Genomic DNA, 23,798 nt, shown 5'->3' on the forward strand with positions numbered 1-23,798 from the left:
GCGTTCTATGGCGTTGTTGAGAGTGACTAATGAAATGGACATGAGTGGATGGAATAATTAAATCAGCGAGAAGATAAGTGAATCAGATAATGCGAAGGTACATATGATAACTATGCATGAGTATGTATGTACATACAATTTGAACGGACGTATGAAATGTAAATTGTGGATAACATGTCAACACGGTTTCTGATAAGGTTAAGTTTATGTACCTTGGTAATGAATTGACAATGAACGTTTAGCCACAGGAAGTGAAATAAAATGATTGACCATGAATCATGACCCATTATAATACCAGTTACTAATTATATTAACATATAAGATTTATGAATATGCACAACAAGATACACAACACCGTATTTAACATGGAATTTTGCCGGACAACTTATTACGTATGTAGAAAGCGTTCATAACTGATTACTGATGTATCCATGCATATATGTACATATATACAATGTACATATGCATATGTACCTGGCCTATACAAATTCACCTGGAAGCCGGCAGATCAACAGGTGACAGTGACAGGTTTCATTCAGGTGATACAAATGTTTTTTATACTTTTAAATTAATTAATGTAGAAATTTAGTCACTTATCATCCGTACATATTCATTTCTTGAGAGTAACTTTTTGCCAAATGGAGAAACGTAGAAAATAAAGGGGAGGATTATAATTCTGAATGTACAATGTACGGATTTACGAATTACACTGTTGCAATCTTATCGTCTTTTATCTGCAATACGTTTGGCGACGAGATATTCATTAATGATAAACAACACGTCACTTTTATTTACAATCTCCCTCGTATACCTAATTTTCGAACTAATCATTTTTGAATCATATGCACACAGTTTGTTTTGCTCTGCAAATGCATAATTTTACTTATTTGTGCAAATTAATTAAAAGTAATTTTTATTATCCAGGACATGATGGCGTTCTACTGCTGAAACAGAGTACATACATACATATACATGGTAGTAAGTGCATGGCTTTATTGTTCTGCACTTTATTATCTGCAGAATCTACAGATAATATTCTTGGCATACACGTACATAAAGAATTACATACTTAGCACTTATTGTTCGATATACTCAAATTCATACAAGAACTAATATTTATAAGAGAAAATATTGTTGTAAATTTTAAGTGAATTTTCTTGATTTCAGGTTATCAAAGGGAACCAAACCTGAAATTTGCAGGTCATATTTCATGAGTAGCATGGATTACTTTTGTGATCATAACGAACTTTATTGGGTATGTACCAATAGATACAAATGCATGTTGCATGTAGGTTACACTTCGCCAAATATGTTGGTCGATTTTGAAACCATATTCATAGATTGCAGATAATTTAAAATTAAGTTAATTTTCAACCACCTTTGCCAATTTTGTGTTAATTAATTTTGCATAAATTGTCACCCTATATATATTTCAGGATTATGAGAAAACTTGGAACACAAAAAACGAGACGACTCCTGATTTCACGCGATGTTTTGAGAACACAGCCCTCGTGTGGTCACCCTCTCTCGTCCTCCTGTTTTTTGCCCCCGTCGACATCTATCATTCTCATGTCTCCGCCTCGCGCCCCATCCCCCGCTCCTCCCTCTCCGTCCTCAAGTACGGTTTCAGCCTCCTTCTCATCATTATCCAAGTCCTCCTCATTCTCTTCCAGCTCATCAATGTGGGCTATGTTCTGGATGAAATCCCCGTTGGGGAATATCTCGCCCCTGTCGTGCGACTGGTTACTTATGTAAGTCAATACTTGACAGGGATCTCAGAAAGTTTAGATGAAATGGATTTAGATTCTGCTGGTGAAAAAACTAGTTAAATTTTTTCATGATGTCTGAATTAGTTTTACCGCAAATATTAAAAATTCAGTTCAAACTTTAACTAAATTTATAACCTGTTTTTGTGTGCAGATCTTGTACTGTGGTCTTCTCTACTATTCTCGCCATAAAGGCATATCTTCGTCAGGAGTGCAATTTATTTTCTGGGTTCTTCACGGGGTCGGAGAAGCGGTAAGATTTCGGAGCAACATCCTAAGATGGCAGGAAAACAAGGTATACATAAGATACATATTTCCCACCGGTCTTAACATCGTCATTTGGCTACACAATTGCAACTATTTTATGTTTTAGGAAAACTTAGAAACCGACATCTTTATTTTAGAGATCATTTCCTTCCCTTGCATACTCGGAGTCCTGGGATTGAACTGCTGGGCCGATGTGAACCCAACCAGATTTATACGTGGTCCTAAATTATCAGAGGTCACAAACTATGCAATTTTAAGTTGAACACAATTTACTATAATTTTATGATGTGCTCAAAATCTTAGTGTTACGTTTTTACTTGATTTTGCCAAAATCTTTACGAAGAATATCGTCAGAATTGTACCAAGTTGCGATTATGTAATTAATTGGCGACAGCTTAATAATTTGTCGCTACATATCTTTAGCGCCCATGTCCTGAGGAGGACTCCTCCTTCCTCGCCCGTCTTACATTCGAATGGTTCAGCCCCCTCGCTTGGAAGGGGTACAGAAAACCGTTGGGATACTCTGATCTCTGGGATCTCAATGTGGAAGTAATTACGTAACTTTAGAATAAATATATGCATAAAATGTATTATGCTTACTTTACGTAGTTAACTATGATAAATACCATTAATTCAGGATACCTCCAGCGTTATCGTGCCAAAATTTGATAAGGAGTGGGACAAGCAGCAGTTGAAGGTCAAGAGTGGAAAGGCATCGTATGCCAAAGTTAATCAGGCGGTTGGCGTCGATTTCACGGACAAAGTCGAACGAGGGACGGAGAAAGAGAACGCAGTATTGGGCTCAGTTCTTGGAGCGTTGCTGGGCACCTTTGGAATGTCCTTTCTAGTCTTGAGCGCCATGAAGTTAATTCCGGATATGCTGCTTTTCGTGTCGCCACAGATTTTAAAGTGAGTACTGAGTGAATCGTTTTCGTGTATTTTTCGTTATTAATTAAGCCGGTGATGATGATTAACTATTTTATGGTCAATGATTATGTGTCATGGGCAATTTATATTCGAAACGGATTATATTTACGTTCAATTTTAAGTTAAATTTTGATGCCCTCAGTTTGCTCATCGCATACACTTCGAGCGGAGAAGAGACATGGAAGGGGATATTTTATGCTGCTGTGCTTTTTCTGTCTGCCTTCATCTCAACCATGATCACAAACCAGTACACTTATCGCATGTTCCTCATCGCGATGCGAGTTCGAACGGCTCTGGTGTCTGCGATCTACAAGAAGGCCCTTCTCGTGTCAAACTCGGCCAAGAGGGGTGAGTCATAAAAAGGTCCGCGTTCGAAATCGGTACGCCGGCGGGAACAGATAAATAGCTTATCAAATTACCTTTAACACCATTCCTTATTTATTTTCGCCAGAATCAACCGTGGGAGAGATAGTGAACCTGATGAGCGTAGATATTCAGAAGCTGATGACCCTGCTCCCGTTCATCAATATGGTCTGGTCGGCTCCATTCCAGATCGGACTGGCGTTGTACTTTCTCTGGGGCATTATTGGTCCCTCTGCCATTTCCGGTCTCGTCATCATGATCCTCCTCGTCCCCGCAAATGCCGTCATCGCCAGCAAAAGCAGAAAACTGCATGCCATGCAAATGACGATGAAGGACCAGCGTGTTAAATTGATGAACGAAATTCTGAATGGGATTAAGGTGCGATTAAAAATTCGGTGACTTTAAAAAAAATGGCTGATTGTGATTATAATTTCTACTTCAAGGTGCTCAAACTTTACGCGTGGGAGCAGTCCTTTGAAGAACAGATAATGAAGATTAGGCGACAAGAGGTGGAAATTTTTACGAAGACTGCATATCTCAATGCGATCGCTACTTTCCTCTGGATGTGTGCCCCCTTCATGGTATGTTATCTTGATAAAAACACATTGATAAGCGGGTAAGATTGATAAGATGGTTTTAAACAGGTTGCCCTCTGCACTTTTGGAACATACGTTCTCATCGATTCTCGCAATGTGCTGGATGCTCAGAAAGCGTTCGTATCATTGTCACTCTTCAATATTATTAGTTTCCCGTTGGCATATTTGGTAAGTTAATGGTCCATTTAATTCCATTTAAATACTTATGAAAAGTTTTAATTTTAAGCCCAACTTCATAAAGTTTTCGAGAAAACTCCCCAGATTTTGAATTGACTAAAATTATTTCACTACAGCCGACGCTTGTTGTCCAAATGGTTCAGGTATTTGATGCTAGAAATAAAAATTGGTTAGTATTTTGATCATATAAATTTCGTAGGCGAGTGTAAGTCTTAAACGACTCAATAAATATATGAATGCGAATGAAATTGACCCGGATTCTGTGACCCACGACCAAAGTGCAGGTAAATTATTATATATTCGACTCAAGAAGTGGTTCACTAATGATTCGTTGCAGTTGATCCGATCATAATCGAGAATGGGACGTTTGGCTGGGACGCGGATACGATCACGTTGCGAGACATCAACCTCCATGTCAAAGACGGATCTCTTGTCGCCATCGTGGGCACCGTTGGTGCAGGAAAATCGTCCCTACTCGCTGCCATACTTGGGGAGCTGGAAGGGCTCAATGGCACAGTTAACACAAAGGTTGAGAAAATAGTAACATTTTGACATGAAAAAAATATGTGGAAACTTAATTTTAATTAAAAAAAAACGCTGATAAATCTTCTAAAAAATAAAATATCTAAAAAAAACTGGAATTTTCTGGAGGGTTCCATCGCGTACGTGTCTCAACAAGCCTGGATCCAAAACGCCACCGTACGGGACAACATCCTTTTCGGCAAACCTTTCGATGCCAGAACATACGACAAGGCGATCGACGCCTGCGCACTCAAACCCGACCTGGAAATTCTGGCAGCTGGGGACAAAACAGAGATTGGGGAGAAGGTGCGAGTAGAAATCATTACAAAATAAGAAATCGGAGAACTCTCATGATATGTAATTTTTCAAATACAGGGCATAAATTTGTCGGGAGGTCAAAAGCAACGGGTAATTTTTTAGTAACTAATAATTAATATCTTACAATATTTACTGATAAAGTATCAAACTTAATTTTTCACTCGAGGTTTCCCTGGCTCGTGCCGTCTACAGCAAGAGTGACATATATCTGTTAGACGACCCCCTTTCAGCTGTTGACAGCCACGGTAAACAATTTAATTTAAGTTTAAATATTAGCACATCATTTTGCAAAATACGGCAGAATTTGGGAGATACGAATAACACGTTCATATAATAAAATTACTGCATTTTTTCTGTGCAGTGGGAAAGCACATCTTTGACGCCGTGCTAGGTCCGAAGGGAGTGCTGAAGAGGAAGACGCGAATCCTGGTAACCCACGGGATCGCCTACCTCCCTCAAGTGGACAACATCGTGGTTCTCAAGGATGGCGAGCTTTCCGAGATTGGAACTTACACCGAGCTGCTCGAGCGTCAAGGCGCCTTCGCCGAGTTCCTCCAGCATCACACCACCGAAGAGGACGCTTCCGAGATGGACGACACCACTCTGGCCGATGACCTCAAAAACTTTGCTGCGGAAAGTCGTAGAATTTCGACGGACTCGGAATCCAGTGCTGGCGTGTCGGATGTTGGAGAAGGAGTACGAAAGAGGATGACATCCTCAGGAAGTAGTCAGCATGACTCACGACCCCAAGATGGGAGGGATCGACTCGTCGAGGTGGAGAAATCGGAAACCGATTCGGTCACGATGGCAGTGTATAAAGAGTATCTCCGCGCAGCAGGGTGGTACGGAGCTGTGGGGACGATTGTGCTATATTCTGTGTACCAAAGTGAGTACATACTGTGATGAAGTACTTAATTCCAGAGACGTTGAGTAACTTGTCTTTGTATTGCAGCTTTCTCAGTGGGGTCGAATTTGTGGTTGTCCGAGTGGTCGAATCAGCCTGTAGTAAATGGGACGCAAGACGACGTGGGTTTGTATTTGGGGGTGTACGGTGGGTTTGGATTTATGCAGGGTGAGTACAAGGCCACCACCGACCAATTGACCTCTGAATTTGTATAGTAATTAATACTAATAGTTTCTTCTCTATCCATGTTCAGCCGTTTTTATCATGCTTGCTTCTGTTACAATGGACCTGTCGACACTCCGTTCCTCAGCAAACTTACACTTTAAAATGCTGGTGAGAATTCTTCATGCGCCGATGAGTTTTTTTGACACGACGCCAGTGGGGAGGATTGTCAATCGGTTTGCGAAGGATGTCGACGTGACGGACTCCCTCCTGCCGATGAACGTTGAACTCTGGCTCAACTCCTCCTTCTCAGTCCTAGCAACTCTGATCATCATCTCATACTCTACGCCCATCTTTATCGCTGTCATCCTTCCCGTCGGACTCCTCTACTACTTCGTTCAGGTCCGAATTTAATGACCTTAAGTTACATACTTATTTTACTAATGTAATTTCCTAGATTTTTAAGCTGAATTTTACAGCACATGCTACAATTTTCAAAACTTTGATAGCCGATTATCTTAACTTCCTATGCTGGCTTTTCTTCAGAGATTTTTCGTGGCATCTTCCCGTCAACTGAAACGTATCGAATCTGTGACACGCTCCCCGATCTACTCCCATTTCAGCGAAACAATCTCCGGGGCCCCCACAATCCGTGCCTATGCAGCGCAAGATCGCTTCATTGTAGAGTCTGAGGAAAAGGTGGGGTTTCAGTTGGAAGTTTGCAAAATTGCTCCTCGAATTAATAGGAAATTATTTCAGGTCGATTACAACCAAGTTCCATATTTTCCCTCTGTCGTGGCCAACCGTTGGATTGCCGTTAGGCTTGAATTTATTGGAAACATGATCATATTTTTTGCCGCATTGTTTGCCGTGTTGGGGAGGGACACGTTAAGTTCCGGTTTGGTCGGGTTGTCAGTTTCTTACGCATTGCAAATCACATCGTCGCTGTACGGATTGGTGCGCTGGACATCTGAAGTGGAAACCAACATTGTTGCCGTAGAGAGAATTAAGGAATATGGCGAAGTACCGCAGGTGGGTGGGCCAAGATTTTATTGATTTACCGATTAGTGACTTAGATCAAGTATTTAATTTTGAAGTAAAAATTCAGATTTTTAAGTGGAGATGGTGATTTATTATTGAATAATTTTTAGGAGGCTGCATTCGAAATCAGGGACCACAAACCACCAAAGTTATGGCCAGAGAGTGGCCAAGTTAAATTTGACCAGTACCAGACTCGCTACCGGCCTGGACTTGACCTAGTCTTGAGAAATGTTACTTGCACGATTAATCCCGGGGAGAAAGTAAGCCAAAATACACCATCACTGCATAATGTGTAGCTTGTTAATTCGATTCTCTGAATTACTAGATTGGAATTGTTGGGCGGACTGGTGCTGGAAAATCATCCTTTACATTGGCGCTATTACGAATTATCGAGGCGGCGAGTGGAACAATTTCCATCGACGGTCAAAACATTGGGCGACTAGGGTTGCAGGATTTACGCGGAAGGATTACAATCATCCCGCAGGTTCAGATATTACCTATGTAATTTGCAAAATTACCCCTTTGACAAATTACACAATTTTTGCACACGTTTAGGATCCGGTCCTCTTTTCGGGTACCTTGCGCATTAATCTCGATCCATTTGAACAGTACACGGATGATACGATTTGGAAGTCTTTGGAACTAGCGGACTTGAAGAGTTTAGTCACATCATTCCCGACCGGTTTGTCGCATGAGATTGCGGAGGGGGGTGAAAATTTGAGGTACGCGTGCGTGGATGGATACAAAATAAAAATTCTTAATTACAAATAATGTTGTGCTAAATTTGCAGTATGGGCCAACGCCAGCTCATAGCTCTAGCCAGGGCGTTGCTGCGTAAAACTAAAATTTTATTACTTGACGAGTCGACCTCAGCTTGTGATCTCGACACGGGTTTGAAAATTGGCCTATTTTATTATTTTACTGAAATTCATCGACATTGGGAATCATTTTACGTTATAATTGCACAAATGAATATGTTTCCAGATGAATTAATTCAATCCACAATACGGAAGGAGTTCAAAGATTCCACTGTCATCACGATCGCACACAGACTGAACACAATCATGGATTCCACAAGGTGAAAAAATGTTTTAATCCGAATGTGCACTATTGTTTATTACATTAATGGAATTATCTACTATAAAACTCTATTCTACTTAAAATTATGCGAATTTGGTACAAGCTTTAATGATTTACATTTGTTTTGCAGAGTTATGGTGCTCGATAAGGGTGAAATCCGAGAGTTTGATTCCCCTGAAAATCTGTTAAGCAATAAAAACTCAATTTTCTCCGGAATGGTGAAAGATGCCGGACTATAAGCAAGTGTGTACTTTGAAATATAACAAAGGTGCCAACAATCTGACAGAACTTGGTATTTGTCGCGATTATCAGCTAAAATTGGGTTCTATTTCTTAAGCTTTAATTAATTAAGATCTTATAGCGAAGATTAAAATTATCGCATTGCTTCACAGTGCAGTCTTCTGTTTTCTGCAGTTATGTATGTGCTTATCTGTGGTAAATGCGAATGTGTATTTTAATTATGCACTAATTAATTAATTTCTAATTAAGCTGGTTTTTATTGTTGTCTGAAGTTCTGTGAGTTGAAAATTATTTTTCTCCTTTTCCCAAATATTATGTGATATTCATAAAACAACAATTATGCCTTCAGTTCTCTCAATACATTGATTTCATTCATTTCACTTTATTTTTTTCCATTTTGTGTTTCACAAAAATATATAATTTCTAGCCAACAATGAATCCAAGTTACATTTTCCGATTGACTCTGTCATCTCGATAATTTCTTATCATCGTCGTCGTCGCCTTTCTGCTGGTTCAAAAACAGGGGCAGGAGCAGAAGCAGCAGCAGCTTCATCCCCACCGTGATTTCCTTTAAGGAAATATAGGGTGGGCTTGGCTGGTCCTTCTCCAGCGACAGTTTTATCTTGCACATTGACCCTGATTTAACCCAATCAATGTTAATACTTGATCATTATTCTGCATTATATAATAATTCATAAACTTACTCGTGCGTATTTTTGGATGGTTTCACATAAATAACGGTTTTTCCTGGACAAAATTTCAACATTTATAAATACTGGCAATATTCTCCATAAATTTCAGAATCAAATTTTAAATTACCGGCAGATCCGCCCCCACCGCTGACAACGACGTCATGTTTGTAGTGATAGCTTGGCGGTTGAACGAACACAACTTGCTCCTGGGCCGCGCCCCCGGCGGCCAGCGCGTGCTCGTGGGTCAAAGTTTCCTCAATCTTTTCACCAGATCTTTTGCAAAATACGGACGTAGTGCCATCCGTGCCCTTAAAAAATCAGACAGAAATTACATAAGTAATAAAATTTAAGGCAACTTATGCACCCACCCCTTCACTTGCTCCATCACAGTAAGCCTGCCATAGCCGGAGGGCCTAAAAATCGAATTAAAATTACAATTCGTATCTAAAAAAATCCTGGAAATATTTTTTTAAATAAGCACCTCTGCTTCAATCTCTGGGGTCAAGACGCCCACTCCGCCGTAACAAATTCCCACCAAAGATAAGATAATCTACATAAATAAATTGTAGCCAATTAAAGTAAATTTTTAAGATTCCATTGTAAATTGCACTCACCAAAAAGATCTTCATTTCCACCGATTTATAACTCGAAAAATGCAACTAATAATAATATGGCACACTAACTCAACTCCTGCTTCACTCACGATAACCTTGCAACTTGCAAATAATCTCTTGATGAGGTTCCCTTTTTATGTCATCGCTCAAAAATTACTACACAACGACTGAAGATGCGCCCACTCAACAACAACAGTGCAACTGTCCCCCTTAAAAATAGTGAGGGAAGAAATCATGTCGAAAAACACAAAGCGATGAATGACATTGTTTGACCAGTCCATTCAGTGCAGATTTATGCCATGGCTAATTCAACTCGTAGCAGTAAATCTCACCCTTAAAGACATGATGGTCAAGTACAAAATGCAGATATATATAAGTCATCAACCGAGGATCACGCATGGAGTTGAGATTAAGTCGTCGGCATCGTCGTTAGTTCACAAAATGTGACAAAAGTATACTTTTACTCGAAGCGAAAGGAAATTCATTCACCAAGACCATCCAATCCACCCAAGTGCACTTAATGGTGTGACGTTAAAGAATGATATCAAGTAATCCGTGATGGCTTTATGTAGGAAAAATCATCATTAAGTCGTTATCAATCAAGTTGGAAAGAAGAGCTCTTGAGACGAGGGTGACAACATCACGAGCAGGATAAAAGGTGCATAATGTTGAAAATTGCATAAGAAATTCGTTACGTTTGTAAAGTTTAAGTTGTAATTTTGTTGGTCAAAATATTGTCGGCCATAATACATACATATGTACATGCGACGACAAGACTTCGGTGGGGTAGTGCATTTTTCTAATTTTAAGTTTAGATTATCCCTGCGTTTTTTTTGTGGGGTCTTACAACACAAATTTGTACTGTATGTTTTGTAATGTAAATAGGTATGTAAAAATGGATCACAACAATAGAAGCAATTGTTAAACAGCATATTGTTGGTACGGACGCTGATAGAAACTGTAGCATCTATAATAAAACATACATACATGTATGTACATATATATATTTATAGCTGTATGTAATGTACATATTTACATATGTGCATATGCATCTGCACAATTTCCACTCGGCAGTAAATATGAATTCGGAGTATTTCATCAAGCTACATACGTCTACGAAAAACATGTTTCTCTAAAAAAAATTTGAATGCGTAAGTGCGAATATAGGTGTTGCAACAATTCCATGCGAGTGACCTTTAAAATATCTACGTTCTGACACTTCATAATAAATTTTTATACTCATTAGTGTCCCAATGTCTTGACGAATTCCGACAAGTTGACATGTATGAGAAGTAGAGCAATTGTCCACATTTTATTATACAAATGTGATACTTGTGGGTATATACATACATATGTACATAATGCGTAAGTCGTAAGTCGTGTTAACCAAACCCAGAAAATGAAAGCCTAGTCTCATCTAAACGAGACCAGTCGTGAAATAAAAAAGTAAGTCTTATCTATGTACATACTTGCTTAATAATTTGCTTCCCCAACGAAAGATGCAGAATTGTAGGTACTTAATATTTTGAGTATCAATTATTAATCTAAAAATAATAATGTGGAGCACGTTTGGATACTTACGTCAATCACGAGCTAACAATTTAATTAAGCAACTCAAGCATTTCAAGTTCCGAAAAGATTTTCGTTGCCACACTTGTCTTTTAAATTTTAAGTGTTTGTGTTTAATATGCTCGTCAATAATATCAATTTGGAGTAATTCTTGCAGTTGATTCAGTGTTATTTCACCAATTATGAAACGCAAATGATAAACACATTTGTATGTCTCCAATATTTTCTCGAGATCATTACCTACAAAATTTTATTAATCATCACTGATGAAAATCTAGTAAATTATGAAATCAATTCCATTGCAATTTTATTACTTAAGTGCAAGTGCATAAAGTAAACAAATGCACTATGCAAATGTATGCATTTATTATGTAAAGTTAGAGTACATATAAAGTCCTTTCACTCTAGTCTGCATTTCATTATGGTACTTGAGTTGGAGCGAATCAAGTGTAAATTTACTAGAACTCCTTAATGACGCTAAGCTTAATGATGAATTAATTGGCGATGCTTTGACAATTTCAATTCAACGGGTTGAATGCTAATCAGGAGAATCTGACTTGATATGATGATATTGAGTAATTTAACTTATGCAGTTGACCTGTTTTAATTGCATTGGTGACTACATGAAATTATGATCTGTTATTAAACTTTGGATATGTTGTCGTATATATGTGTAAATCACTGCATCTTTTCTCTTCTTGCAGAATTTTGTCTGCCAAATAGTTTTAACTTTTGGGAAAGATTTATAACATATCTTCGAAATAATTTTGGAAATACTTAAACCATGTCCTAAGTATTTACATATTTGCACATATGGACAGCTTCTATGTACATATTTAAATGAGGTAATTTATTCAGAAGGTAAAAGGCTAGTAATTTTATATTTGTCACATAACTAAATAGACCAAACGTTAACTGTGCATAACATCCTGATATATGTACATATTTACATATCTACATACATTAACTACACGTAGGCTTACACTTTATTTAACAATTATCCTACTATTTTATTTACACATAAACCTTTTGTTAGCCATGTTTAAAATACATGCGTAACCACGTTTTGTCGACTTTACATACATATTTTATGACTTTCATCTTGTACATACTTCAAACCAGTCCTTCAAACCAACAACCTTGACCTAAACTAGCAGTAACGTACACGTCTCCGAAATGACGAAGTGCATGCAAACCAACGGTGTCATCGTGTCCACAAAGTTGACACTGCCAAACATCACTTTCACCGGAGGACATGCCGTACAAACCTTTCTCATCCACTTTCCCGTTCCGCACTTTCTCCTCCAAGATGCCACCAATTTAGCGGAATCATTATTCAATTTCGCAGCAATGCCAACAAATAACCAAAATGTTGCAAAAGCATTGAATGATCCACAAACAAAAAACAGCAAAGAATGCACGTCAAGGCTCAGGCCAAACTTGATAAGGCTGAACAAACACATTATCCCGAAAATTATACACATCACGAGAAGCGAGGGCAAGACGGCTTTCTGAAATATCTTGTTCAATGTTATCGTCAATAATTGCAGATTTCGGTAGTTTTCTGGCCGCCTGAAATTAGATATTCAAAATATTTAACAATAGTCTATTTTAAGATATGTACATATGCACATGTAAGTACCAACCTAACCAACTCTAAATATCCGTGAAGACATGAAACGCCCATGAAAAATCCGAAAAAATTCACAAATATGAAACTCAACACGGCAAAATACAGCGGAATCCAGTTCAAAAATAGCAACGTGACCAATTTCTGCATTCCTGCCAGATTGCAGTTCATTATAGAAGATGCGAACGGTTTCATGCAAATGTTCACCAGTGACATTAAACCCACCGAAACCGTGAGGGCCACGTTGCTTTACAATCCTTGCAGTAAAATTGCACAATTGAACATATTTCTCGGCTTCTTTTCCCCTGTAAAAAAATTTATTTTAATGAAGATTTGTGTAATTCGGTAATAATTTTTAGCACTCACATGCAACCACTTTCTCCACTTGGAACAGGGAATCTACAAAGAATTTGAATTGCTCAATGTGTCCCACAAAGACGTAGTTAATGAACAGGCATCCCCAATACGCCACGACAAGTTGAATCTGTAACGACTGTTTGGTTGGTTTGAACTCTTGTGCAACGTCAGAAATGAGGATGAAAGACATTGTTGCTGTTATCAAGGTGGAGAAAGTGAGAAGGATCATGTAAGCGATTTTTTTACGACGTGATGTCCGGATTTTGAGAGAATTTTGAGCGCATGTGAAATGAAATGGGAATACGTGAGATGCGTTACACAGGGAAAGTTGGAGGTTAAAAAGGTTAACGTAGTTGAGATAGTTGAGCATCTTTTATGAATTTATGGTAGTTTATGACCTACTTTCTTCGATGGAAACTGTCAACTAAATATACATACAGAGTGGGTTCAATTGGAGAATTGGATGTACATACGTACTTATTTATATAAATATATGTTTGCACGTGACAATGTTAATATTGGCATTCAAAATTGTGACCATGTTGCTTCATTGTGTCATAATTTAAGGTAGAATTCAACATTTGCTTTAACGATAATTATATAAACAATTGTTCCATTTCAGGTACGAACGTACTTTATTTCGTTACGTACGTTACGTATTGGTCGATGAATTGAAAATTTTTCAATAATTGGACGAATATACAATTTAGGTTTACATTTGAATTTATGTAATACCTAATAGGTATTACCTATATTCGTAGTTTCGAGAGTTTACATGTATGTGTAAATTCCCATGGAGTGGTCAATTTGATGCTTATTGAAATAAATTGAGGGGAAGTATTTAATCGGAAGGTTAAGATGCTTATTTAAAAAAAAATACTCTGAACACTGCAAGATATGCGGACATCGGTAGCCCGATTTTATTTAGACATGTCAGGAGAAAGTCTTCCCTTTCTTCCGATTTTTACAAACGGTATGACACAGGTTCATTCCACAGTATGTGAGAACCTCACTAATAAATCATAAGTTTACTTAATTCTAATCCCCAATCCTATGTATAAAAAACAAGCAACTCAATTCCAGCTCAATTTTTCTTACGTGAGGCATAGTAACCATGATTATCTAATTTTATTCCATATCGATCTGGCTATCTGAGGATGAGGTTAGATCTGTATTTATTTTTCGAAAATGCTAAAAAAAATTCATCTACCTATGCTCAATAATCTGCCTTGCTAAAATTGAGACATGAATATAGAAATTATTAATATGACGTCGAATTTTGTTTCTGTGTACTACAACATTTTGCACAATTATCATCATCAACATTTTTCTTTTTGCTTCTATCCCAAATTCAAAAAGTAACACTCCACATGCGAGAAACAACCCGATCAAAAATATTTTCCATAGTAGGAGCACGTCCACAATTTCCACACCCTCCCAACCATCCATTCTTTGCCCTTTACAGACGAAGCTGCCGAGGAAAGTATTAAATTCTTTGGAATGTCGATGGTGCAAACCGCTCTCACGAATTCTCATTAATCTGCAGCAAAACAAAACATCGTTTTTTACAAATCACTTTATATCCAATCGGATAAATTCTTTAATCCTTTAAACTCACCCATAATTAAAATACTGCGTCAATTCTGATGACTTTTTCGCAATAAATGAGGACGGGAATGGTTTACTGTTTGGCGAGATCATTATCCTTTCAATTGTTCGGCAGATATATTCCGTGCTATAGTTTTGAAATACTGCTTCATTATAAAATGCATCGAAATATGCCACCGTAGCGACAGGATTTCCCTCCAAGAGATGGCTCATCTGCTCAGGACTGTCAATCAAACGCATTTCCTTGTGCAGATTAAACTCGTCGAGTTTTTTCTGGTAAAATTTGGAATAATTTTCACCACACAAAAAAATTAAGTATCGGTTAAGTGTGCATACAAACCAGTAGTACATTCTGCATAGGTTTGCTTCTGTAATAAGTCGTAAATTGGTAGCCATTTTCCACCAAATCCTCAAATGATTGGAAGGGAGATACCAATACTGATAATGCCGATAGCAAAGTGCATGCATATATCGTATTAGTCATGATTCCATAAAAGACCCCGGTAGCGAAACATACTCTCAATGTGAAAGGAAATTTTAAGTAATTCGCATGTTTTTGCTCGTGACCTAAGAAACACATATTTTAGATTGCATCTAATTAAAAAGTTAGTATTTAAATAAATAGGCGTCACCCTGTCCTGTAGCGAAAGAGGCGACCCACAACCACAGCGATTCTCCGTTTATCTGAGATAACGCGTATCCTTGTAAAAGTCGCTGTATCAAGTACACGATTCCACCGTAGATTCCCCAAGTGGCAAAAATTCCAATCCACGACATTGTATCGAAAGGTTTAAAGTAGGCGTCCTTCATGGAATTGTACTTCGGTTTTTTGAAGAAGGCGCCATACCTTTGAAATATTTTTAACTTATCATAAATTAAATACATAGTTGCGGAGACTGTGTTGCTACATACGGAACATTTTGCATGGGTTGCAGTAACGTGTAAATTTTGAATCGGTCCACTGTTTGGCTTGAAAAGAAAGTGCTCATTTCTGCATCTACAGCGTGCGGTTGGTCACACTTTGCACCGTATGGGAACTGGAGGAAATCTTCGTTTTCCTTTTGTTGGATTAATTTATATCTTAAAATGTATAAATATTGATTTGCATTTATTGTCACGAATAAAGACTTCAAATTAGGAAATTATTATCCTCTTTTCTTACGTAAAATTGAGAAATGTTTTGAGATCGAGAAAGCTATCTCCTTCAACACGGGTGGTATATTTTAAGTTTGCATCGCCATTGGGGTTGATTTTTCGAATCCTTCGAACTCCCGAAATAAGTGAGTATTCCTGAAAATATTTGTGCACTTTCATTACATTTGGGGCCACGCTTACTCAAGGGACCAATTACTGGAGTGTATCCCATACCACTGGTAATAATGGACGTACTCACGACATAACCTTAAAAATTGACCTTATCAACAGTACATATTCACAAGTTTGAAAAATTTCACAACTCTTTTTTCTAAAAAAAACATGGAATTATTGTTCCAAAATTTAACCAGCCCATGCGAATTTTTGTTTACTTACGAGTATTTGCAATGACCAATGGAAATAATATTACGTTGTCGTGAGCATGCCCAATATCAAAATGTTATTAAATTACTTACATAAAGAAGGAAACCAAGTTTTATCCCCTTTAAGTCTTTCCGTCTTGATTGCTTTCTTAAAATTACGTATTGCACTAAATGCAGCAAATGTAGAGATTTCTCATTTATATAATCCATCACTGCAAATTTTCTGGTATACAGTTGCTGTTTAACCCAGTAGTAGTCCCACAGTTCAATATGTGTCTTCTTTAAAATGAAAATAAACACATTCTCGTGTACACCAATTCTGAAATTTAGTTCGAATTGGGAGTCACTGTTGGATTGCTCACTTCTCAGGAGCAATATTACGGAGGGAACTCTGTTTGTTGAGGTGAAATTCTTATGCAAAATCTCCATTAAGGAAGCGTTTTGTCCCATCTGTAAATTACGTTGATGGATTAAAAGAGATATTAAAATATGACATATGTGTGAACCTAATTCCTTACCATTGACAAAGTTGTGTCCAGTTTGTTCAGAGAAAATGGTACACGATCCAGAAAATGAATGCAATTGTCACAACTTTGGTTGAATAAGTTACATAGCGCATTAATATTTAAGTCCAATTTTGTATCAACTAGAAAACCAATGTCTAAGGAAGACGAAACTAAGAAACCCAAGTATAAAATTATGCAGATTATAATTCCTTGCATTAAATCGAATGCATATCTGGTAGTTTTACAGTCAATCTAAAATCGAGTTGTTGTCAGAACATGTAGAAAACAAGTCGTGAATAATGATGAAAGCCCACGCATAATGCAAACATACACAAATATATCAAGCCTGTTTCAGCTGGAAAATATGTGCAGTTTGTACTAAATATTTGTGCATAAGGTCCGCAATTATTTGACATAGGTATGTATGCACATGTCACATGTCACACGTCATCGCTTTTGGACTGCAAATATGGTCACTATAGAAAAAGTCGTAAGAGAGAGCAAATTCCGAACTTATGCAAGAAGCCGCACGGCTTAATAGATATATTTATTAACGCCCCACTTAGTATATTACACAATACATTAAGTGGGGCGTTATAGTAGGGCATAACAATGACCAGTGTTTCGATTGGTACCACCGAAGTTGTCCAGTGCGGTGGCAAAAACTTTTTCACTTGTTGTATCTTCGACTCACAGGACCATTTATGATGAGTGGATATGTCCAAAACACAACTTTTGCATGAGAAATGAATGTTGGAAAAACGAAACCCTGACGATGACTCCCAACAAGCGTGTGGAAAAAGTGCTAATAACTGTAATAATGATGACCATGCGAATCATGTTTTACTTTCCCAAGGAGAAAGTTAGATTGGATTGGGTATAAGGTATCCGAGACTCTCACTTAGCTTTTTCTGGTAATAAACGTCACTTACTCATATGTCCATACATATGTACTTATGCTTGTCCAAAGTTATTAAACATCATTCCTTTCCACCCTCAAGTAGAACCACTCCATTTTTAATTAACACAATTTTTGACACGGTATGAATACAGATGAACATGGAAGTATTTTATTTTATCATAAAACAGCCCATAAAACATTTATAAATCCCAAGAAAATGAATTCCTTTAATACGTAAGTGTTTCTCAAATTCTACAATTTAGGAGCAGACAAGAATATCGAAATCTTCACATTTGTATTCATGCCCACCCCACGAGTAATATGCAGAATTTCCGTGAAGTTTTGCAGGTGTGAGGGCATTACTTCCAGGTGCCCCACCTCGACATCTCGAGACGTACAAGGGCTCAGAGTTTGTCGTCCTTCCCCCAGCAATGGCGTTGCCTGGCGTAGACGATGATCCACTACAACCCTTTCGCCAGTTCAAGTTAGCTTTCCTCGGATTTGTGAGAACTTCAAATTGTTCCTTGTTCTTAATTTCATACTCGTCTCCACCCCAGCTGACGTAGCAGGACCAATCACCATTTCCTCGGTTGATACTCTTGCCTGGGGCGATGTCACCTTTAATGTACGCTCTGCATGGATAAAGTGGATCCCCATTGGGTTCCGCCCCGCCTTGGACAAGGTTGCTAGATGAATTTAGCTGATGTGGAAATCTGAACCGGTAGGACATGCATCCTGCAGAAGGCCAATAAATTACTGTGAGTCTAAATACTGATCGAAGAAGTTTGAATGTACATATTTCTCACCTTTACAATCATAGATATCATTTAGCTTCTCCGCATCGAGTATCGATAACCCAGACAAACCTCCGCATTGATCTTGATACACCCCGTCCATCTTGGGTTTCATACAATCGTCACACTTGTAATGCATGATGCTCCTGTAATTTGGATAATTTATTGTAATTATTGAAAAGATAAATAAATGACCCGAGATATAATTACCTGTAATCGTACAAATGTCCTAGATTCAAATGTTCATATTGTCCTTGTCCGCAAGACACGATGAAATCGTCCCGATCGGCACGACTCTGCTCGTGCCCGAAACATAATGTGTGCCCCATCTCGTGAACCATGGTGTCCCATGCGGCGCATTTTTCGAACGTGGAGACAATTTCGCCACCCGAGTAACAATTCCCCGATGAAGCACAACCAGCTCCGTTTTTGTTTCGTTCAAAACGTACGAATGCTGCATCATTCGAACGCCGAGAGACCCATCTGATGCATGTTTTCTTGTGATAATCGCTAATAGCTTGTTGCAAAGAGGACCTGTCCGTAGCATCGAAAGAGGGGTCGATGACATAAGGAATGACGCCCCCGGGCCAAAAAGACGACGCCGATGGGCTGATTGGGACACCAATGATTGATTTCTGTTTGATGAAAAATAGGAGTAAATAGTAACAAATGGGGGTAGAAAAAATTCAAAAAATAGCATATATAGAGCTAAATATGCATTTATAGCTTGAGATTTGTACCGTTGAAGTGATGGAGGAATTGCCGATGGATTGTGAAGCTACCGTAATAAAGATAATGTCACAAAGTAGAAGAAAAACTTGAAACTTCGCCATTTCTGAGAATATATCGATAGCAAAGAATGAAAATGATTGAAAGATAGATATGAGCATCGAACCGACTAAAATCGTGTTAGTACGAACCAGTTACTTTTGTTAGTTTACCTATAAATCAGTCATCATTAACACGTGCAATTATTACACTTAAGGGGTACTCCATGAGCTATGGTAATGGACCTGATGTCGAAAATCTATTTTTGTGAAATCCTTCAAGTATGTATTAGAGGACCTTAAAATATGCAGAAAAATCATTTTCCCCGAATTTTTGAGATTTCAATGGGGCTGATAGGAGGGGGTGTGGTTTCCGTTGAGATACCACCTTTATTCAGCCGCTATTGCACGCAGGGGCTCCAAATTTCACATGAAGTTACCATGGGCCAATACAATTGCGGGTCTTTTTCTCTTTTTTGGAAATTAGGTCACAGTGACCGTTTTTAGGTCAAAATGTGCATTATTTCAAATTTTGACGAACCAAGTCTCACAGAACCCCATACATGGGGGATCGTTAGATATGTCCAGGCAAGAGGTTTCAGAATATATATACTTTGTCAGATGTTTGGCCACCCCCTGACCTTCTAGAAGCAGAAGAATGTAAATTTTCAATCTCGCCGGATTTTAACATAGCAGCAGATTGGGGATCTAACATAGAAATAGATGGGACAAACTCAAAAATATTGTTCTGACTCTGGAACACCAAGGAGTGGTGATACACCCCACAAAGTATATATATTCTTAATCCTCTTGCTGAGACCTTTCCAACGATACCACATTTATGGGGTTATGTGAGACTTTGAGTTTTCAGACAAATTTGACATGCTGTGAATTTTGACCTGAAAACGGCCACTGTGACCTAATTGCACAAAAAGAGAAAAAGACCCGCAATTGTATTGGCCCATGGTAACTTCATGTGAAATTTGGAGCCCCTGCGTGCAATAGCGGCTGCGTAAAGGTGGTATCTCAACGGAAGCCACACCCCCTCCTATCAGCCCCATTTAAACCTCAAAAACTCGGAGAATGATATTTCTGTATATTTCAAGGTCCTATAACACATACTTGAAGGATTTCACAAAAATCGATTTTCGACATCAGGTCCATTACCATAACTCATGGAGTAACCCTTAAGGATTAACCATAAACTAATTACCATGATTTAATGCAAATCTAGCCGGACTATGGCCATGAAAAATATTTTAAAAAAATATTGATGCACAGTATGTGACCGCAGGATACATATGTAGCAGGTGCAAGCAGGATATAATTTTGTCGGAGTTAAATTAATGAGTTTATTTTAGTTTCAGTTCCTTTGAAATTCGTACAACGCTTACATACAACTGTATAAATTTTAGTGGTCGTAACTACGACAGGTTCTTTAGTGCTAGAATCTATGCTAGAATCTCATTCATTACCAAGGCTTACAATTCTAATTATAATGATAAACAAGTCATTAACATCGTCAACTAAATATTAAGTAACTAACAACATCCTGGCAATTCACACATGGGTCAAAACTATGGTCAAAACATCACAACTTAAATTACAAAATGCAAACAAAAAATTAAATTAAAAAATCAGATCAATAATATCAGTCGTCAAGTCCATTAATCTATCAATCAAAGTTGCATCCCACCAACTCCATGGTACATGCCTCATCTTCATCGTCACATGAATAATCATCCGTTATGCAGTTCTCCAATTTGTGTCCTTTTCCTGACAGAGAGATGAATAATGCATCCACATCCTTTAAGGTATTCTTTTCCCCTTCCAATTTTACTGGACCGCCGGCAAAGTCCTCAAAAATGTTGTTCTTCGGAACTTGTCCGTTCCTTTCCATCACGATCAGACCAAATGTCTTGATGTTCTCAAGATCCATATAATCGGATTCCCTGCTGTCGACACTGCTTGTATCATCATCCTCTTCAACCTCGTCGAATTTATAGCATTGGACTTCGTTGACCGTATTTCCACATCCTCCTACAATTTTGACCGCGACCCTCTCCTCATTTTTACCCACTGATTTCGGAAACGTGTAGTCCATACCGATCAATGAGTTGTTATCAGTGCCTAGGGTAACCCCTACAGCTACGTCGGTACAATCAAGGTCATGAATTGAATTTGAGTTGGCCCCGTCTTTGATGCGAATCCCAAATTTCAGGTTTCGAAGGGTCACATCGGTCAAGGTATTGTGACCCTGGTTGACAATGCAAATTCCTGTATGTCCAGTGTCACAGGTGACGTTGCTAATCATGCTGTAAGGCCCATTGATTTGTAGCTCACATTTTGTGAGGTTGACATTCCTCACGAGGTTTCGTGATCCCCAAAGCTGAAGTCCGCAAGATGGATGTCTTCCGATATGAGTATATTTCCGGCTGCATAAAATTTGTAGGTTAGAAATCTCCACGTCATGTCCGTTCACGACCAGTACGTCAATCGCCTTGTTGGAAATCCCACGGATAATGGTGGACTGACCCGACCCTTGAATTTTTACCCCGCCCGGGATTACAAAGCTGGATTTGGTCTCATATTCGCCTGGGAGTAATTGAATGAAATCGCGGGGGTTTACTGATCGCAGAATGGCTCGCAACTGCGTCGATGAATTGACGACTTTTGATTTTCGCGAGTAACAGGGAAATCTTGGAACTCGGTTTCTACGGAAATAAAAGTGAATTAAATATTATTAATGGTGATGATCATCATGTTAATTGTCAATGTATGTAGATGTACCCCTGAGATCCTCCCCCATGAATGTAAGTGTAAACATCGGCCAAATCCTTGTCCGACAAAACGTTGAACCGCTCCACACTCTGGGCGATCGTGTCAGCCCTCATTAAAGGGAACCGAATCAAGGTAACGAGACGTTGAAATGCTTCTTGACGGGACTTGTTGGCCCCACGCCAACTGCAATTCAGTTTTTAATAAAAACTTTTTATTATCCTTCCTCCTGCCATCACTAGTATTAAGGTAAATTAAGATTAAATAACTCTTCATATACCGCATGAGATGGACGAAAAGTACAAGTTCATCCATCGACACATCGGGACCTTCCATGAGTAGAATTTTCTCCCACGTTCTTTCGCACAATTTAGTCGCACTACCTTCTAGAATGATGTAAATATTTCTGTAAAATGTAAACAAAGATTATTGACGTTCTAATTGTCCGTTAATTGACATTAACCCAACCTACCTTGTCAAGCAGGTCCAAGCATCCTCGAAAAGTAGCTTACATTTCGTCAAATCGAAACTACCTTCGCAAATTTCCACACATGTATATCGTGTAACGAAGTGTAGGATGGAGGAGAGGAACTCGTCGATAAGCGATTCGATGATAAACTTGTCGCAGAGCGAGACCACTTCCAAAACGAGACTGGTTGTAAGGGGTAGGTCCACTTTCCTCAAATACATGATCTGTAGTGATGCCAGCCAATAAATTTGAGATTTAGCTTAAATTTAATTATTACAATTAAACAAATTCTAACCTGGATGAATGCCTTTGCCGCTACATCTGTCGTTCCATCCGGAAGTCGGATTATATTTGGGTCTTGGACTCCGCCCTTTCTTCCTTTCAACACTTCGTCAAACACATCCGATGCGCTTGTGAGGACGGCTCTGTGGACGTGAAACTGACGACATGGTCCAACCACGAGGACAGTGTCCACGTTCTTCCCGTCCAAGTATTTCTGATAAAGAGTTTCACCAAGGTCGAAGCGGCCTTTTTTCGGTGACGGATGCAACAACGACATTACAGAGTGCAGAAATTCTGAAATTTATCATTAAAGAGTTTACTTGTCTACGTAAGCTACCGAAAACAATACGATTAATACCTACAATAATTTTCTTGGTGTCTGGCCACCAAGACTGACTGATTACGAGTGTGGAGTGTCGAATAATCGATGGAAGAGTGCACTGCATTGTGCGCTGTGCAATCTCGAATTGGCTCTCTAAATCTCTCGGGGCTAAATGAAACCATTTCTCATTTCCCATTCATGATCGATGATTAACAGCTTCAAAATTTTCGTTTAACAATTAAAAACTTTTATAATTTATTTTTAATTTATTTTAAAACTGAATGACAATTATAGCGGTCAAGATCCGATGAATTAACTAAAATTTCCATATATCCTTATTCTACCAACATACAAATACATATTCTGATGTCCCGTACAAATATGAATACGCATTCCTTGAAATAATTACAAACAAATTAGATAACGACTTGACGAGTTTCACAAAATTAGTAGGTTTTGAAATTTACGAAAACATGATTGCAACATCCACACTTGAACATGTTTACCTGAAGAAATCATACGGATTGGCTTCCCCAATACCAGTTAATACCAATATCGCACCGATTTCCAGTGCAAAAATTAAAATGTCAATGCGCTCACTAAAATAAGATGCGATACGAGAAGTGCAA

General features: G+C 38.4%; 5 protein-coding genes across 11 annotated transcripts; 1 reads left to right on the top strand and 4 right to left on the bottom strand.

The window, feature by feature from the left end:
- The first annotated feature begins 485 nt into the window (after positions 1-485).
- LOC110857473 (multidrug resistance-associated protein 1) lies at positions 486-8,721 on the top strand. Of its 6 annotated transcripts, none has more exons than XM_035858005.1 (29): positions 486-539; positions 925-954; positions 1,168-1,255; positions 1,437-1,751; positions 1,921-2,061; positions 2,140-2,268; positions 2,457-2,582; positions 2,671-2,942; positions 3,103-3,308; positions 3,412-3,701; positions 3,767-3,904; positions 3,968-4,087; positions 4,213-4,239; positions 4,296-4,380; positions 4,434-4,624; positions 4,748-4,924; positions 4,994-5,026; positions 5,103-5,181; positions 5,298-5,822; positions 5,889-6,008; positions 6,094-6,404; positions 6,549-6,701; positions 6,762-7,034; positions 7,154-7,303; positions 7,369-7,527; positions 7,599-7,765; positions 7,834-7,934; positions 8,028-8,121; positions 8,254-8,721. In XM_035858005.1, the coding sequence occupies exons 3-29, from the start codon at positions 1,211-1,213 to the stop codon at positions 8,360-8,362; spliced, it is 4,536 nt and encodes a 1,511-aa protein (XP_035713898.1). In that variant the 5' UTR covers positions 486-539; positions 925-954; positions 1,168-1,210; the 3' UTR covers positions 8,363-8,721. The 6 variants fall into 6 exon arrangements, with proteins under 6 accessions (XP_035713898.1, XP_035713896.1, XP_021961754.1 ...); XM_022106062.2 differs by having other exon boundaries at positions 511-539; positions 925-978; XM_035858003.1 differs by lacking the exon at positions 925-954 and having other exon boundaries at positions 500-539.
- On the bottom strand, positions 8,722-9,828 carry LOC110857472. Its single transcript, XM_022106060.2, has 6 exons — positions 9,670-9,828; positions 9,537-9,605; positions 9,424-9,468; positions 9,183-9,363; positions 9,068-9,110; positions 8,722-8,999 (listed from the first exon to the last, which is right to left on the bottom strand). The coding sequence occupies exons 1-6, from the start codon at positions 9,682-9,684 to the stop codon at positions 8,849-8,851; spliced, it is 504 nt and encodes a 167-aa protein (XP_021961752.1). The 5' UTR covers positions 9,685-9,828; the 3' UTR covers positions 8,722-8,848.
- A 4,293-nt stretch (positions 9,829-14,121) lies between these two features.
- Positions 14,122-15,343, bottom strand: LOC118438275. Its single transcript, XM_035858211.1, has 2 exons — positions 14,844-15,343; positions 14,122-14,765 (listed from the first exon to the last, which is right to left on the bottom strand). Exons 1-2 carry the CDS (start codon positions 15,299-15,301, stop codon positions 14,432-14,434), a joined length of 792 nt encoding a protein of 263 aa, XP_035714104.1. The 5' UTR covers positions 15,302-15,343; the 3' UTR covers positions 14,122-14,431.
- A 2,561-nt stretch (positions 15,344-17,904) lies between these two features.
- LOC110857702 (tolloid-like protein 1) lies at positions 17,905-23,778 on the bottom strand. Of its 2 annotated transcripts, XM_035858074.1 has the most exons (5): positions 23,676-23,778; positions 19,292-19,386; positions 18,762-19,186; positions 18,564-18,697; positions 17,905-18,492 (listed from the first exon to the last, which is right to left on the bottom strand). In XM_035858074.1, the coding sequence occupies exons 1-5, from the start codon at positions 23,686-23,688 to the stop codon at positions 18,017-18,019; spliced, it is 1,143 nt and encodes a 380-aa protein (XP_035713967.1). In that variant the 5' UTR covers positions 23,689-23,778; the 3' UTR covers positions 17,905-18,016. The 2 variants fall into 2 exon arrangements, with proteins under 2 accessions (XP_035713967.1, XP_021962003.2); XM_022106311.2 differs by lacking the exon at positions 23,676-23,778 and having other exon boundaries at positions 19,292-19,483.
- On the bottom strand, positions 20,643-23,669 carry LOC118438200. The gene is made up of 6 exons (XM_035858072.1): positions 23,210-23,669; positions 22,861-23,141; positions 22,569-22,789; positions 22,377-22,502; positions 22,109-22,282; positions 20,643-22,032 (listed from the first exon to the last, which is right to left on the bottom strand). Exons 2-6 carry the CDS (start codon positions 23,122-23,124, stop codon positions 20,994-20,996), a joined length of 1,824 nt encoding a protein of 607 aa, XP_035713965.1. The 5' UTR covers positions 23,125-23,141; positions 23,210-23,669; the 3' UTR covers positions 20,643-20,993.
- Positions 23,779-23,798: the final 20 nt, after the last annotated feature.

The sequence above is a fragment of the Folsomia candida genome, unplaced genomic scaffold (assembly GCF_002217175.1).
Source record: "Folsomia candida strain VU population unplaced genomic scaffold, ASM221717v1 Fcan01_Sc019, whole genome shotgun sequence".
Lineage (NCBI taxonomy): Eukaryota > Metazoa > Arthropoda > Collembola > Entomobryomorpha > Isotomidae > Folsomia > Folsomia candida.

Bases quoted from the DNA above. Each gene is read 5' to 3' on its own strand.
- LOC118438275 (XM_035858211.1), bottom strand. From the start codon at position 15,301: ATGCATGCACTTTGCTATCGGCATTATCAGTATTGGTATCTCCCTTCC. The intron at 14,766-14,843 runs GTGAGTTTAAAG...GTTTTGCTGCAG, and splicing joins ACGCAGTATTTTAATTATGG to ATTAATGAGAATTCGTGAGA.
- LOC110857472 (XM_022106060.2), bottom strand. The intron at 9,364-9,423 runs GTGGGTGCATAA...TGATTTTTTAAG, and splicing joins GTGATGGAGCAAGTGAAGGG to GGCACGGATGGCACTACGTC. The intron at 9,111-9,182 runs GTAATTTAAAAT...AATTTTGTCCAG, and splicing joins CGGTGGGGGCGGATCTGCCG to GAAAAACCGTTATTTATGTG.
- LOC118438200 (XM_035858072.1), bottom strand. From the start codon at position 23,124: ATGTCGTTGTTGCATCCGTCACCGAAAAAAGGCCGCTTCGACCTTGGT. The intron at 22,503-22,568 runs GTAGGTTGGGTT...TACATTTTACAG, and splicing joins GCTTGGACCTGCTTGACAAG to AAATATTTACATCATTCTAG. The intron at 22,033-22,108 runs GTACATCTACAT...TTATTTCCGTAG, and splicing joins CATGGGGGAGGATCTCAGGG to AAACCGAGTTCCAAGATTTC.
- LOC110857473 (XM_035858002.1), top strand. From the start codon at position 973: ATGGTAGTAAGTGCATGGCTTTATTGTTCTGCACTTTATTATCTGCAG. The intron at 6,702-6,761 runs GTGGGGTTTCAG...AAATTATTTCAG, and splicing joins TTGTAGAGTCTGAGGAAAAG to GTCGATTACAACCAAGTTCC. The intron at 8,122-8,253 runs GTGAAAAAATGT...TTTGTTTTGCAG, and splicing joins ACAATCATGGATTCCACAAG to AGTTATGGTGCTCGATAAGG.
- LOC110857702 (XM_022106311.2), bottom strand. From the start codon at position 19,441: ATGCTCATATCTATCTTTCAATCATTTTCATTCTTTGCTATCGATATA. The intron at 19,187-19,291 runs GTACAAATCTCA...TTCATCAAACAG, and splicing joins ATTCCTCCATCACTTCAACG to AAATCAATCATTGGTGTCCC. The intron at 18,698-18,761 runs GTAATTATATCT...TCCAAATTACAG, and splicing joins GGACATTTGTACGATTACAG to GAGCATCATGCATTACAAGT.